Source organism: Carcharodon carcharias, chromosome 14 (genome assembly GCF_017639515.1).
Source record: "Carcharodon carcharias isolate sCarCar2 chromosome 14, sCarCar2.pri, whole genome shotgun sequence".
Classification (NCBI taxonomy): domain Eukaryota; kingdom Metazoa; phylum Chordata; class Chondrichthyes; order Lamniformes; family Lamnidae; genus Carcharodon; species Carcharodon carcharias.
Genome location: NC_054480.1, coordinates 93446211 through 93460660, shown reverse-complemented (window position 1 = coordinate 93460660; position 14450 = coordinate 93446211). Strand labels below are relative to the sequence as shown.

The window sequence follows — 14450 nt, the reverse complement described above, 5'->3', positions numbered from 1 at the left end:
ATTAGACAACGCTGCGGCAGTGTACAGAAGTAGTATCCGGATGGTGAAATGCATCCCGACTGAAAAGCTAGCAGAGTCCCAAATAGATATTTGTGATCCACCCTGGTGAATGCCGCCTCCTGATCCAGGGAGAGGAAGGTGCTCAACAGACCAGCCCTCTGGGGAAAAATGTATTGAGCCCTGGACCAGATGAATATTATCATAAGTGGTCTGACCCGTGACTGTGTAGGACTGGTCAGGGTGGATCATGTGGTCCAGCAGGAGCCAAGGCTTGAAGCCATCACCAAGGCGAAGGTCTTGCACCCCATGCTGGGGAGGGAGATCGGGCGCCAGTTCTTAAACAGGCGGAGCTCACCCTTCTTAGGCAGCAGGACAATCCTGGCCCTGCGCCACGAGAGGGGCATCTCCCCGGCTGTGATACTCTTTTGTCCCCCCCCAGGACCTGCATGTAGTCATTCCCCAGGGCGTCCCAGATGCCCTGAAGAACCCCATGGTCAGCCCGTCCAGTCCTGGGGACTTGCCCCTGGAGGGGCTATTGAGGATGCCAATCAGCTCCTCCAAGGTGAGCGGAGCATCATGCTCCCCAGTCCCTGGGCCAACCTGTAGCAGGTCCTCCCACAGAGGTGAAGTGAACTGGGATACAAGGCCAGGGATAGATCAGCAGAGAAGCAGTGGCAGACGTTTAAGGGGATATTTCAGAGTATTCAGAATAAGTACATTCCTACTATAAAGAAAAATTCTAAGGGGAGGACCCACCATCTGTAGTTAACTAGAGATGTTCAGAATGCATCAAACTTAAGGAAAAAGCATACAACTCTGCAAAGATGAGTGGCATGTCAGATGATTGGACAGAATATAAAGAACGGCAGAGAGTGACCAAAAGGTTAATCAGGAGAAAGAAATTAGAGTATGAGAAGAAGCTAGCTAGACTTGTAAAAATGGATAGCAAGAGTTTCTGCAGGTATTTAAACTGGAAAAGAGTAAGTAAAGTGAGTGTTGGTCTTTGAGAGTGAGAGAATGGGTAGTTAGTAGTAAATAATAAGGAAATGATGGAATGATTATAGCATAGTAGAATTTCATATTCACTAAAGTGAATATGAAATGTTCTAAAGTGGGCTGGGAAAATAGATTAAGGGAAAGGTCAGTGGATGAGCATTTAAGCAGATATTTCATAACGCTCAGCAAAAATTTATCCCGGCCAAAAAGAAGGACTCGATGAGAAGGGTGAACCACCCTTTCTAGTTAACAAAGGTGGTCAAGGAGAGTATAAAATCAAAAACTAAGGCATACAAAGTGGCGAAAACCAGTGGTAGACCAGAGGATTAGGAATTTTTTAGGAACCAACAGTGGATGACTAAAAAGCTAATAAAGAGGGAGAAAATTGATTATGAAAGTAAATTGGCAAGAAATATAAAAATAAAACAGCAAGAGCTTTTACAGGTATATAAAAAGAAAAACAGTAGCTCAAGTGAGCATGGAACCCTTGGAGGATGTGATCGGAGAATTGATAACGGGGAACAGGGAAAAGGCAGATAATTTAAATCAATATTTTGCATTGGTCATCGCACTGGAGGACACTATAAACATTCCAAAGATATCAGATAAGCAAGGAACTAATGGGAGGGAAGACCTTGTAACAGTCTCTGTCATGAGGGGCAAAGTATTTGAGAAGCTAATGGGACTAAAGGCAGACAAGTCACCAGGACCTGATGGCCTGCATCCAATGGTCTTGAATGAAGTAGCTGCAGGGGTAATGGAGGCATTGGTGGAAATATTCCAGAACTCACTGGATTCCGGGAGGGTCCCAGCAGATTGGAAAACCACTAATGTGATGTCCCGTACAAGAAGGGAGGGAGACAAAAAGCAGGAAACTATAGGCTAGTCAGCCTAATATCTGTCATTGGGAAAACGCTAGAGTCCATTATTAAGGAAGAAAGAGGACATTTAGAAAAGCTTAACGCAATCAAACAGGGTCAACATGGTTTTGTGAAAGGGAAATCACATTTGACAAATTTGCTAGAGTTCTTTGAGGATATAACGAGCAGAGTTGATAAAGGAGAACCAGTAGATGTAGTGTACTTGGATTTCCAGAAGGCATTCGATAAGGTGCCACATGAAAGATTATTGCACAAGATAAAAGCTCATGGTATTGAGGGTAATGTATTAGCATGGATTGAGGATTGGTTAATACACAGAAGACAGAGTCCGAATTATTGGGTTTTTTCAGGTTGGAAAGACATAACTAGTGAAGTCCTAGGGCCTCAATTATTTACTATCTATTTTAATGACTTGGAGGAAGGGGCAGAGTATAATGTATCCAAATTTGATGACGACACAAAAATAGGTGGGAGGGCATATTGTGATGAGGACATAAGGTATCTGCAAGCGGATATAGATAGGTTGAGTGCGTGGGCAGAGACTTGGCAGATGGAGTTTAATGTAGGAAAGTGTGAAGTCATGCACTTTGGTGGGGAAAATCAAAAGGCAGACTATTATTTAAATAGAGAGAGACTCCAAAAAAGTGCAGCACAGAGGGATCTGGGTGTTCTTGTGCATGAAACACAAAAAGTAAGCATGCAGGTGCAGCAAGTAATTAAGAAGGCAAGTGGAATTTTGGTCTGTATTACTAGGGGGTTGGAGTTTAAAAATAGGGAAGTCTTGTTACCATTGTACAGGGTGTTGGTGAGGTCGCACCTAGAATACTGTGTACAGTTTTGGTCCCCATATTTAAGAAAGGATATACTGGCATTGGAGGCAGTTCAAAAGAAATTTACTAGGCTGATTCCTGGGGTGAAGAACGGATAAACAGGTTAGCCCTTTATTCATTACAGTTTGGAAGAATGAAGGGTGATCTTATTGAAACGTACAAAATTCAGAGGGGGCTTGACAGGGTAGATATTGAGAAGATGTTTCCACATCATGGGGGAATCTTGAACTAGGGAAGAGTTACAGAATAAGGGGATGCTCATTTAAAACGGTGATGCGAAGGAATTTCTTCTCTGAGGGGAGCCAATGTCTGGAATTCTCTACCCCAGAGTGTTGTGGAGGCTAGATCACTGAAAATATTTAAAGAGGGGGTAGATAGATTTTTGAAATATCAGGGAGTTGAGGGCTGTGAGGAGCTGGCATGAAAGAGGAGTTGAGGCCTAGGGCAGATCAGCCATGATCTTATTGAATGGTGGAGCAGGCTTGAGGGGCTGAATGGCCTACTCCAGCTTCTATTTCTTATGTTCTTTGAGGACAAGAATCTTGGTTCTGAAACTATGTCTTACTTTTCTAATTGCCTTTATTTAAGTTTACGAAGACCATTGGCTAAAGTGACCTGGGAAAATAGCTTAAAAGATAAGATGGTAGAGAAGCAGTGACAGATATTTAAGGAGATATTTCATAACTCTCAACAAAGATATATTACATTGAAAAAGACTAAGAAGGATGAACCACCTGTGGCTCAGGAAGGAAGTTGAGGATGGTGTCAAATTGGAAGAAATACATAGGATATTGCAAAGATTAGTGGTGGGCCAGAAGATTGGGAAAATTTTAGAAAGCAGTAATGAATAACTTAAAATAGAGAGAAAAAAGAGGCTATAGGAATAAACTAGGAAGAAATATAAAATGTAAAGTAAAAACTACAAGTTTATAAAAAGGAAGAGAGTAGACGAGGTAAATATTGGTCTCTTAGAGGGTGAGATTGGGGAATTAATAGTATGAAGCAAGGAAATGGCAGAGACTTTGAACCAATATTTTGTACTTGTCCATGTTGTTGAATACTCTAAGAGCATCTCAATAGTAGATAATCGGGGGCAAAAGGGGCATCTACGATGTAAGAAATGGAACAATAGATTGAAGAGGGTTTTTTTTGTTTTCAGTAAGGCCACCCTCCTCTGATAAAAACAAAAAATAAAAACCAGAAAACTGTGGGTGCTGGAAATCCAAAACAAAAACAGAATTACCTGGAAAAACCAGACCTGCTGAGTTTTTCCAGGTAATTCAGTTTTTGTTTTCCACCCTCCTCTGAGTTTAATTCAAGTTGAGGCGCAACTGTTGCAGGTTCACAATGTCTTTGGGCTCCAATTATTCACTTTTACCCTATTTCTGGGACTTTGCCTTGTTGAGATGGCTGTGTGTAACGATTTGACCTTTGTCCCCAGGCCCCCAAATGTCAACCCCTCGGCAACTGGTGGAGAGGAACAGCAGCAATACACTAGGGCTGGACTTGCCTCGTCCTCCAGGGCCCGGGTGGCAAAGACCATCCAGTCCAGCTCCAACATGAAGTGGGTGAACTCATCGTCTCGAAAGCTGCCCCGGATGAAGAAATGTCAGCGGACCCAGAAACAGAAGGAGCAGATGCAGCGGGTGCGCAGAGCGAGAGAGGCTGTGATTCGCAGGAAGTGTGCTCCACAGTGGATTGGCAGCTCCAGCGATAGCGGGTCCAGCAGTAACTCTGAGCTCGATGAGGTCATCACCTGTGATAATGGCCAGGCCAACCATCAGGATCATCTGGGTGCATTACCTTAATCCATCTTTGGTCAAATAGAAAGGAAGTTGCTGAAGAATCTAATCTTAGGGAATTAGGTGAAAGTGGCATAGAACTCACAGGAACAGGGTAGGGCAAGATATAAAAACAAAAAATTGCGGATGCTGGAAATCCAAAACACAAACAGAATTATCTGGAAAAACTCAGCAGGTCTGGCAACATCGGCGGAGAAGAAAAGAGTTGACGTTTCGAGTCCTCATGACCCTTCAACAGAACTGATCTTTATAAGGAGAGGGAAATATAAGGTGGGGGGGTTGGTGGTGGAGAAGTTGGGGGGGGGGTGTTAGGATAGGAGCAGATCATCAAAAGATGTCACAGACAAAAGAACAAAAGAACACAGAGGTGTTGAAGTTGGTGATGTTATCTAAACGAATGTGCTAATTAAGAATGGATGGTAGGGCACTCAAGGTATAGCTCTAGTGGGGGCAGGGGAGCATAAAAGATTTAAAAATAATGGAAATAGGTGGGAAAAGAAAAATCTATATAAATTATTGGAAAAGAAAAAAAAACAAAAGGAAGGGGGAAGAAACAGAAAGGGGGGTGGGGTTGGAACAGGGAGCTCAAGATCTAAAGTTGTTGAATTCAATATTCAGTCCGGAAGGCTGTAAAGTGCCTAGACGGAAGATGAGGTGCTGTTCCTCCAGTTTGCATTGGGCTTCACTGGAACAATGCAGCAGGCCAAGGACAGACATGGGCAAGAGAGCAGGGTGGAGTGTTAAAATGGCAAGCGACAGGGAGGTTTGGGTCATTCTTGCGGACAGACAGCAGGTGTTCTGCAAAGCAGTCGCCCAGTTTACGTTTAGCCTCTCCAATGTAGAGGAGACCGCATTGGGAGCAACGAGTACAGTAGACTAAGTTGGGGGAAATACAAGTGAAATGCTGCTTCACTTGAAAGGAGTGTTTGGGCCCTTAGACGGTGAGGAGAAAGGAAGTGAAGGGGCAGGTGTTACATCTTTTGTGTGCGCATGAGGAGGTGCCATAGGTGGGGGTTGAGGAGTAGGGGGTGATGGAGGAGTGGACCAGGGTGTCCCGGAGGGAATGATCCCTACGGAATGCTGCCAGTGGGGGTGAAGGGAAGATGTGTTTGGTGGTGGCATCATGCTGGAGTTGGTGGAAATGGCAGAGGATGATCCTTTGAATGCGAAGGCTGGTGGAGTGATAAGTGAGGACAAGGGGGACCCTATCATGTTTCTGGGAGGGAGGAGAAGGCGTGAGGGTGGATGCGCGGGAGATGGGCCGGACACAGTTGAGGGCCCTGTCAACGACCGTGGGTGGAAAACCTCGGTTAAGGAAGAAGGAGGACATGTCAGAGGAACTGTTTTTGAAGGTAGCATCATCGGAACAGATGCGACGGAGGCGAAGGAACTGAGAGAATGGGATGGAGTCCTTACAGGAAGCAGGGTGTGAGGAGCTGTAGTCGAGGTAGCTGTGGGAGTCGGTAGGCTTGTAATGGATATTGGTGGACAGTCTATCACCAGAGATTGAGACAGAGAGGTCAAGGAAGGGAAGGGAAGTGTCAGAGATGGACCACGTGAAAATGATGGAGGGGTGGAGATTGGAAGCAAAATTAATAAATTTTTCCAAGTCCCGACGAGAGCATGAAGCAGCACTGAAGTAATTATCGATGTACCGGAGAAAGAGCTGTGGAAGGGGGCCAGAGTAGGACTGGAACAAGGAATGTTCCACATACCCCATAAAGAGACAGGCATAGCTGGGGCCCATGCGGGTACCCATAGCCACACCTTTTATTTGGAGGAAGTGAAAGGAGTTGAAGGAGAAATTATTCAGTGTGAGAACAAGTTCAGCCAGATGGAGGAGAGTGGTGATGGATGGGGATTGCTCAGGCCTCTGTTCGAGGAAGAAGCTAAGGGCCCTCGGACCATCCTGTTGGGGAATGGAGGTGTAGATGGACTGGACGTCCATGGTGAAGAGGAAGCAGTTGGGGCCAGGGAACTGGAAATTGTTGATGTGATGTAAGGTGTCAGAGGAATCACGGATGTAGTTGGGAAGGGACTGGACAAGGGGAGAGAGAAGGGAGTCAAGATAACGCGAAATGAGTTCCGTGGGGCAGGAGCAAGCTGACATGATCGGTCTACCAGGACAGTTCTGTTTGTGGATTTTGGGTAGGAGGTAGAAGCGGGCCGTCCGAGGTTGGGCGACTGTCAGGTTGGAAGCTGTCGGAGGAAGATCCCCAAAGGAGATGAGGTTAGTGACAGTCCTGGAAACAATGGCTTGATGTTCATTGGTGAGGTCATGGTCCAGGGAGAGGTAGGAGGAAGTGTCTGCGAGTTGACGCTCAGCTTCCGCGAGGTAGCGGTCAGTGCGCCAGACAACAACAGCACCACCCTTGTCAGCGGGTTTCTCCGGGCTCACTTCTTTGGGCAGGAGTCCTCTCCCCGTTCAACAGATCCTTTTACCCACCTCCAAAATTCTCCCTCCACCTGGACCCCTCCCTCTGGATTCTTACCTTCTCTTGATCTTTTCATTGAGAACTGTCGGCGCGACATTAGTCCTCTCAATTTCTCTGCTCCTCTCACCCATTCTAATCTCTCTCTCTCTGAACTTACTGCACTCCGTTCTCAGGTCCAACCCTGACATTGTCATCAAACCCGCTGACAAGGGTGGTGCTGTTGTCTGGCGCACTGACCTCTACCTCGCGGAGGCTGAGCGTCAACTCGCAGACACTTCCTCCTACCTCTCCCTGGATCATGACCCCACCACTGAACATCAAGCCATTGTTTCCAGGACTGTCACTGACTTCATCTCCTCTGGGGATCTTCCTCCCATAGCTTCCAATCTGATGGTCGCCCAACCTCGGACGGCCCGCTTCTACCTCTTACCTAAAATCCACAAACAGAACTGTCCTGATAGACCAATCGTGTCAGCTTGCTCCTGCCCCACGGAATTCATTTCTCGTTAATTTGACTCCCTTCTCTCTCCCCTGGTCCAGTCCCTTCCCAACTACATCCGTGATTCCTCTGGCACCTTACGTCACATCAACAATTTCCAGTTCCCTGGCCCCAACCGCGTTCTCTTCACCATGGACGTCCAATCCATCTACACCTCCATTCCCCACCAGGATGGTCTGAGGGCCCTTAGATTCTTCCTCGAACAGAGGCCCGAACAATCCCCATTCACCACTACTCTCCTCCGTCTGGCTGAACTTGCTCTCACACTGAACAATTTCTCCTTCAACTCCTCCCACTTCCTCCAAATAAAAGGTGTGGCTATGGGTACCCGCATGGGCCCCAGCTATGCCTGTCTCTTTATGGGGTATGTGGAACATTCCTTGTTCCAGTCCTATTGAGGCCCCCTTCCACAGCTCTTTCTCCGGTATATCGATGATTACTTCAGTGCTGCTTCATGCTCTCGTCGGGACTTGGAAAAATTTATTAATTTTGCTTCCAATCTCCACCCCTCCATCATTTTCACGTGGTCCATCTCTGACACTTCCCTTCCCTTCCTTGACCTCTCTGTCTCAATCTCTGGTGATAGACTGTCCACCAATATCCATTACAAGCCTACCGACTCCCACAGCTACCTCGACTACAGCTCCTCACACCCTGCTTCCTGTAAGGACTCCATCCCATTCTCTCAGTTCCTTCGCCTCCGTCGCATCTGTTCCGATGATGCTACCTTCAAAAACAGTTCCTCTGACATGTCCTCTTTCTTCCTTAACCGAGGTTTTCCACCTACGGTCGTTGACAGGGCCCTCAACCGTGTCCGGCCCATCTCCCGCGCATCCACCCTCATGCCTTCTCCTCCCTCCCAGAAACATGATAGGGTCCCCCTTGTCCTCACTTATCACTCCACCAGCCTCCGCATTCAAAGGATCATCCTCTGCCATTTCCGCCAACTCCAGCATGATGCCACCACCAAACACATCTTCCCTTCACCCCCACTGTCGGCATTCCGTAGGGATCATTCCCTCCGCGACACCCTGGTCCACTCCTCCATCACCCCCTACTCCTCAACCCCCATGGCACCTTCCCATGCCCACACAAAAGATGTAACACCTGCCCCTTCACTTCCTCTCTCCTCACCGTCCAAGGGCCCAAACACTCCTTTCAAGTGAAGCAGCATTTCACTTGCATTTCCCCCAACTTAGTCTACTGTATTCATTGCTCCCAATGCGGTCTCCTCTACATTGGAGAGACCAAACGTAAACTGCACGACCGCTTTGCAGAACACCTGCGGTCTGTCCGCAAGACTGACCCAACCCTCCCTGTCGCTTGCCATTTTAACACTCCACCCTGCTCTCTTGCCCACATGTCTGTCCTTGGCCTGCTGCATTGGCCAACGCATACTGGAGGAACAGCACCTCATCTTCCGACTAGGCACTTTACAGCCTTCCGGATTGAATATTGAATTCAACAACTTTAGGTCTTGAACTCCCTCCTCCATCCCCACCCCCTTTCTGTTTCTTCCCCCTTCCTTTTTTTTGTTTTTTTTCTTTTCCAATAATTTACATAGATTTTTCTTTTCCCACCTATTTCCAGTATTTTTAAATCTTTTATCCTCCCCCCCCCACCCCAACTAGAGCTATACCTTGAGTGCCCTACCATCCATTCTTAATTAGCACATTTGTTTAAATAATATCACCAACTTCAACACCTCTCTGTTCTTTTGTCTGTGACATCTTTTGATGATCTGCTCCTATCCTAACACCGCCGCCCCCCCCCCCCCTCCCGCCCCCCCCCCGCCCCTCCACTCTTCACCTCCCCCCCACCCACCTTAAACCAGCTTATATTTCCCTATTTGTAAAGAAAGATCAGTTCTGTTGAAGGGTCATGAGGATTCGAAACGTCAACTCTTTTCTTTTCCGCTGACGTTGCCAGACCTGCTGAGTTTTTTCAGGTAATTCTGTTTTTGTTTAGGGCAAGATATAGTTATCATAGCACTGTGTCTTTCACTGTATTAAATATCAATTCACTTTTACTTAAAAAGATGCAGCAGTCTCTGCCTCAGCCACTCTGTGTAAAAGGCAATTTCAGCTGAAAATGGCCTCTGTGCAAAGAAATGCCCCCTAACCTCAACCATCACTCTCTGATAATAAATTGACTATTTCTCATTTGCTATTCTAATTCTATTAACGCTTCTCTTACATTTTTTGTTCCAGTGGTAACAATCCCAGTCTCTCAAATCTCTCCTCATATCTATTGTTCCCTTTTCCTGACATCATTCTGGTGAATTTGCACTGTTTGCTCTCCATTGGCATTAATGTCCTTTCAATAATGGGCTGTTTGAGGCTCCGTGGGCACCCGGTCCCCTCGCTGAGGCTCCACAGGCACATATATCAATTTTTTTTTTGTACTCTGCCCTGATTTATAAAAGCCAGTTCTTTTGACTGAAGAAATTTCTAATTTCAGTCCTAAATGGCTGACCTCAAATTTTAATACTCTTTTCCAGAATATCTGGTCAGGGGGGAAACGTTTTCTTAGCTTCTATCTAGTTGACCCCCTTACGAATTTTATGTTTCAGTTAGATCTCCTCTCATTCTTCTCAACTCTGGGGAATATAGGCCTGACCTATTCAACTTCTCATAGGACAATCCCCTCATCTCAGGAAGTTGCACTCATAAGAACATAAAAACAGGAGCCGGAGTGGGCCATATGATATTCAATACAATCGTAGCAGATCTTTGACTTCAGCTCCACTTTCCTGCCCATTCCCCTTGGTCTAGGTTCCTGAGAGACCAGAAAAATCTGCCTCTTTCTTAGCCTTAAATGTATTCAATGATGGAGCATCCACAACCCTCTGGGGGAGAGGAAGTTATGATCAACCTTTGTACAACACTGCTGCAGCATCAACTGGATTAATGTGTCCAGTTCTGGCACTGCTCTTTAGGAAGGGTGTGAAAGCTTTAGAGAGGGTGCAGAAGGTTCCAGGGAGGAGAGAATTCAGTTACAAGGATAGATTGGAGAAGCTGGTCTTCTTTAGTGAATAGAAAATCGAGAGGAGATTCGATGAAAGTGTTCAAAGTCATGATGGATCTAAATAGAGTAGTTTAGGAGAAACCTTTTCCATTGGCAGAAGGGTTGAGACCCAGAGGATAAGCATTTAAAGTGATTGGCCAAAAAAAAAACAAAGGCAACATGAGGAAAATCTTTTTCACGCAATGAATGGTTATGACCTGGAATGCACAACTCAAATGCGTGAAGGAGACAGATTCAGTCATAGCTTTCAAAAGGGAATTGAATAGGCTTCCGAGGGGGACAAAATTGCAGGGTTACAGAGAAAGGCCAGGGGGAGTAGGACTGGCCAAACTCGCTAAATGTAACCATTCTAGGATTGTAGCAGGCAGGTTGTGTAGTTTCTCATGAAGGGATGGGAAACAGGCACTGGTGGAGTAAAGGTTCTGCCACTGAGAAATAAATAAAACTATTGCAGCTAAACTAACATTGTAGGAACCAGTGTTTGCAAAGTCGATTATTAAAATGCCCATCTGCATAGATTTTAGCCAATTTTAAATTTTCAGCAATGAGCACCGTTGAGCTGTCAGAGTTGCTAAATTGTTATGTTTGTGGCTTCAATAGTTTAAAAAATAAAAAATTTCTAAATTACTTAACCAAAAGGAATGTTCTCACTCCCTCTTCCTGGAGTAAGCCCTCATGCAGTTGAATATGCCCATTTTGCAGAACTGAAGTATTTTCAGCTCTGTTCAACTGAAATTTGTTCATTCTTTGTTACTGCGCTGTGTTGCTCGAATGCAAGATGTCCTGCGTAGTGTAGGTGTTCAGTGGGGTTCATTCAACAGATTGAACTCACTAAATGTCCACTGAAATGACTTGTGCTGCATATATCACTGCGAAATAAACCTTGAAACCCTTTTACCATCAGTAAATGGAAAAAGACCTTTAAAGTAACTGGCATGGACTCTCAGCTCCAGGACTGATCTGTATGTCTACAGAATTAGTGTGTTAAAGCTATTTTTCTCCAATGTTTGGCAGTTCCATGCGTCAGCCTAAAAAAAGTCTTTTCCAGTTACCTCTCTCCAACAACTAGTTCCAGTCTCCCAGGTGTGCTTGGAGCACCCAGCCATGTGCATCTCCTCCACTGAAGCGCCAGTAAGTCCTTTTGGTGTCTCTTGTGAATTTAGGTTGTCTTGATGACCTGAGATGGGAAGTTCTGGCTGCGAATGATCTTGAGGAAAAAACTTTCTCTAAGTTTAATTTAAAGACAGGGATTCCTCCCCTGAGAGATGGGTTATGTCAGTTTGGTATTCCTGTTGTTTCCCCTGCTTTGCCTTTGCCTCATTCTCATTCCACGCAAGGCGAGAACTCAAAGCCAGAAACATAAGAAAATCACCACAAAATCCAATAGCAAATTCAGGAGAAATGTCTTCCCTAGCCCCCAAGAAAACACCCCCCCCCCCACCCCCCAGAGTGATGAGAACATGGAACTTGCTACCACAAGTAGCTGTTGAGATGAATTGCAAAGATCTATACAAGGAGAAACTTATTAACCAGGGAGACAGAAAGAATCAGACTGGCACAGCACAGGAGGCTGCCGTTCAGTTCATTAAGTCTATGCTGAGCAATCATGTTAGTCCCACTCACCCTCCTCTCAACTTTATCCAAATGCCTTTCTCCTCCAAGTTTTTATCCCGTTCCCTTGTAAAGGCTGCAATTGAAATCTATATCCACCAACTAATCAGGCAGTCCATTCCAGATCCTAACCACTCACTGCATAAAAAGAGTTTTCCTCATGTTGCCCCTGGTTCTTTTGCCAATCACCTTATATCTGTGCCCTTTGATCATTCATCTCTCAGCCACTTGAAAGTTTCTCTTGATCTACTCTATCTAAACCCTTCCTGATTTTGAACCCATCTATCAAATCCCCTCAAAGCCTCTCTGGTCTTTGGAGAACAGTCCCTGCTTCTCCAGTCTCTCCATATAACTCTAATCCCACATCCCTGGAGCCATTCTAATAAATACCTTCTGTACTCTCTCCAAAGCCTTCACATCTTTCCAAAGAGTAGTGCCCAGAATTCAGCACAATGCTCCAGCAGGGGCTGAACTTGTATTTTACAGGAAGAGCAGGACATGCTGATAGGTCAAATGAGGCTCAAGTGGAGCATAAATACTGGCATGAACCTGTTGGGCTGTAAACATTTTGTAATTACAATAATTACTTGTATACAATCAGCACTGGATAACAGTGATGTCCCAGAGGGTTACACACACCAATGGCTAAAATGGTGGCTGTTTTGGAGAACGGTGCCGAAGTTCAAAATGATCAGGAGATTGTAGACTTCTTTCTTGAGTTCTCTACCTGAAGACAGACCCTTGGCAATTATTTGCTGAACACAGCAAAGTACCATGATTTTTTTCCTATTATGGGTAAGACAAGGAGGCAGACCCCAAGCCTTCCTCAGCTGTAACAGGGATTGAAACCTGTGCTGTTGGTGTTAATATGATCCACAAGGTTGCTATCTAACTGGCCTCCTAGGTTGTAGTTACCTTTGGAAATAATCAAACTGTGTGAAGTCATCTGCTCTCTCCACAGACCCAATGGATGAAGATGATGTTTTGGTCGTTGAGCCACTGACCAGCTCCACCTTGCCAGTTAGTGAGGAAGTGAACATCACATCTAGTGACAGCGAGGTGGAGATCATCAATGTTGTAGATGATGAAAGGTGAGTTGATGAGTGTAGCCTGAATCCCTTCCTGTTTAGGAGACTGCAAGTTAGATGCAGGCAATGCCTTAGACCAGTTGTTTAAGCAAGTGGGATTAGGCACGGGGTTCGCTGGTGGCCGTAGTTGGGGTAAAATGCAGTTATTAGCAAGGTACGCTCCTGTGTCACACTGCAGATCGGTTGTATGTTGGAGACAGTACCACAGCTTGTTTTGGTGTTTGTATGTGATTCACATGTTAGTGTCTGAGACATGTGATAGGGTTTATAAGATTCTCCTTCCTGCATCATTGCTCTAATTCTGCTTGCATCCATGCAGGCCCTCGGTGTCTGGAACGTGGATTGGCCATACTGTGAAGAAACCAGCCAGCTCCAGGCTGCAGGCTCCACCTGGACACCAAACCACTTCTGCAGAGGTCGTAGACCTGACACTCGATGATAATGGTAAAGATTTGAAGTTTTTGTGTAATGCTGCCACTCTGCCTTCTCAGCCACATACTGACAGAGACAACCTACTTCTAACTCTTTCCAGCTCAAACTACTCACTCGTGCGGTTAATTACGCTAGTATCCCAGTGAAGAGCCCTGATCTATGTTGCCAATGGCTGTGGAGTTTGATAGAGATGCTGTACATTTAGTAACAGTTGCTCCAGAAGATGGTTGCAGGCAGATGTATCTCTGCTCCCAATGAGCTGGTTATGGAGTACTTTGTACTTAGACTCCATTTAGAACCTATTTTGAATGATTTGCCTTTGAATCACATTATTTTCTCTGCTTTCAACTCAGGAAGAACTTGCATTTACACAGCACAATTAACAATCTCTGCAGCTCTCAAATTGCTTTCCAGCCAATTAAATAGTTTTTGATATGTATTCACTATTGTAATGTAGGAAATCTGGAAGCCATTTTCTGAATAAAATCTCATGAGTAACAATGAGATCCCGATAATTGTTTTATTGGTATGGGTTAAGGGATGAATATTGTCCAGTACACCAGGGAGAACTCCCCTGGTGGTCTTAAAGTAGTACGTGGAATCTTTTCTATCCACCTGAGAAGACAGATAGGGTCTCAGTTTAACGTCCCATCCAAAAGAAAGCACTTTTGAGAGCCCAGCATGCCCTCACTGCTGCACTGAAGTGCCAGCCTAGATTTTTTGCTGAAGCCTCTGGTGTGGGATTTGAACCCACAACCTCTTGACTCAGGCCAAATTGCTGCCCATGAAGTACACATTAGCTTTGTCACTGGTGATCAGGCTGGATTTAGTATCCTTATCAACCCATTC

At 45.4% G+C, this 14450-nt stretch overlaps 1 protein-coding gene across 6 annotated transcripts in view; it reads left to right on the top strand.

Moving 5' to 3' along the window:
- LOC121287405 (E3 ubiquitin-protein ligase arkadia-C-like) overlaps positions 1 to 14450 on the top strand; it is a 129937-nt gene that overhangs the window by 40963 nt on the left and 74524 nt on the right. For all 6 annotated transcript variants that reach the window (XR_005945185.1, XR_005945186.1, XR_005945187.1 and 3 more), the window contains exons 3-5: positions 4149 to 4501; positions 13043 to 13172; positions 13489 to 13613. Coding sequence is in view for 3 of the 6 variants with exons in the window: in XM_041205250.1 (XP_041061184.1) it covers positions 4149 to 4501; positions 13043 to 13172; positions 13489 to 13613 (608 nt within the window). In the remaining 3 variants the exon portion in view is untranslated. The remainder of the gene's footprint in view (positions 1 to 4148; positions 4502 to 13042; positions 13173 to 13488; positions 13614 to 14450) is intronic.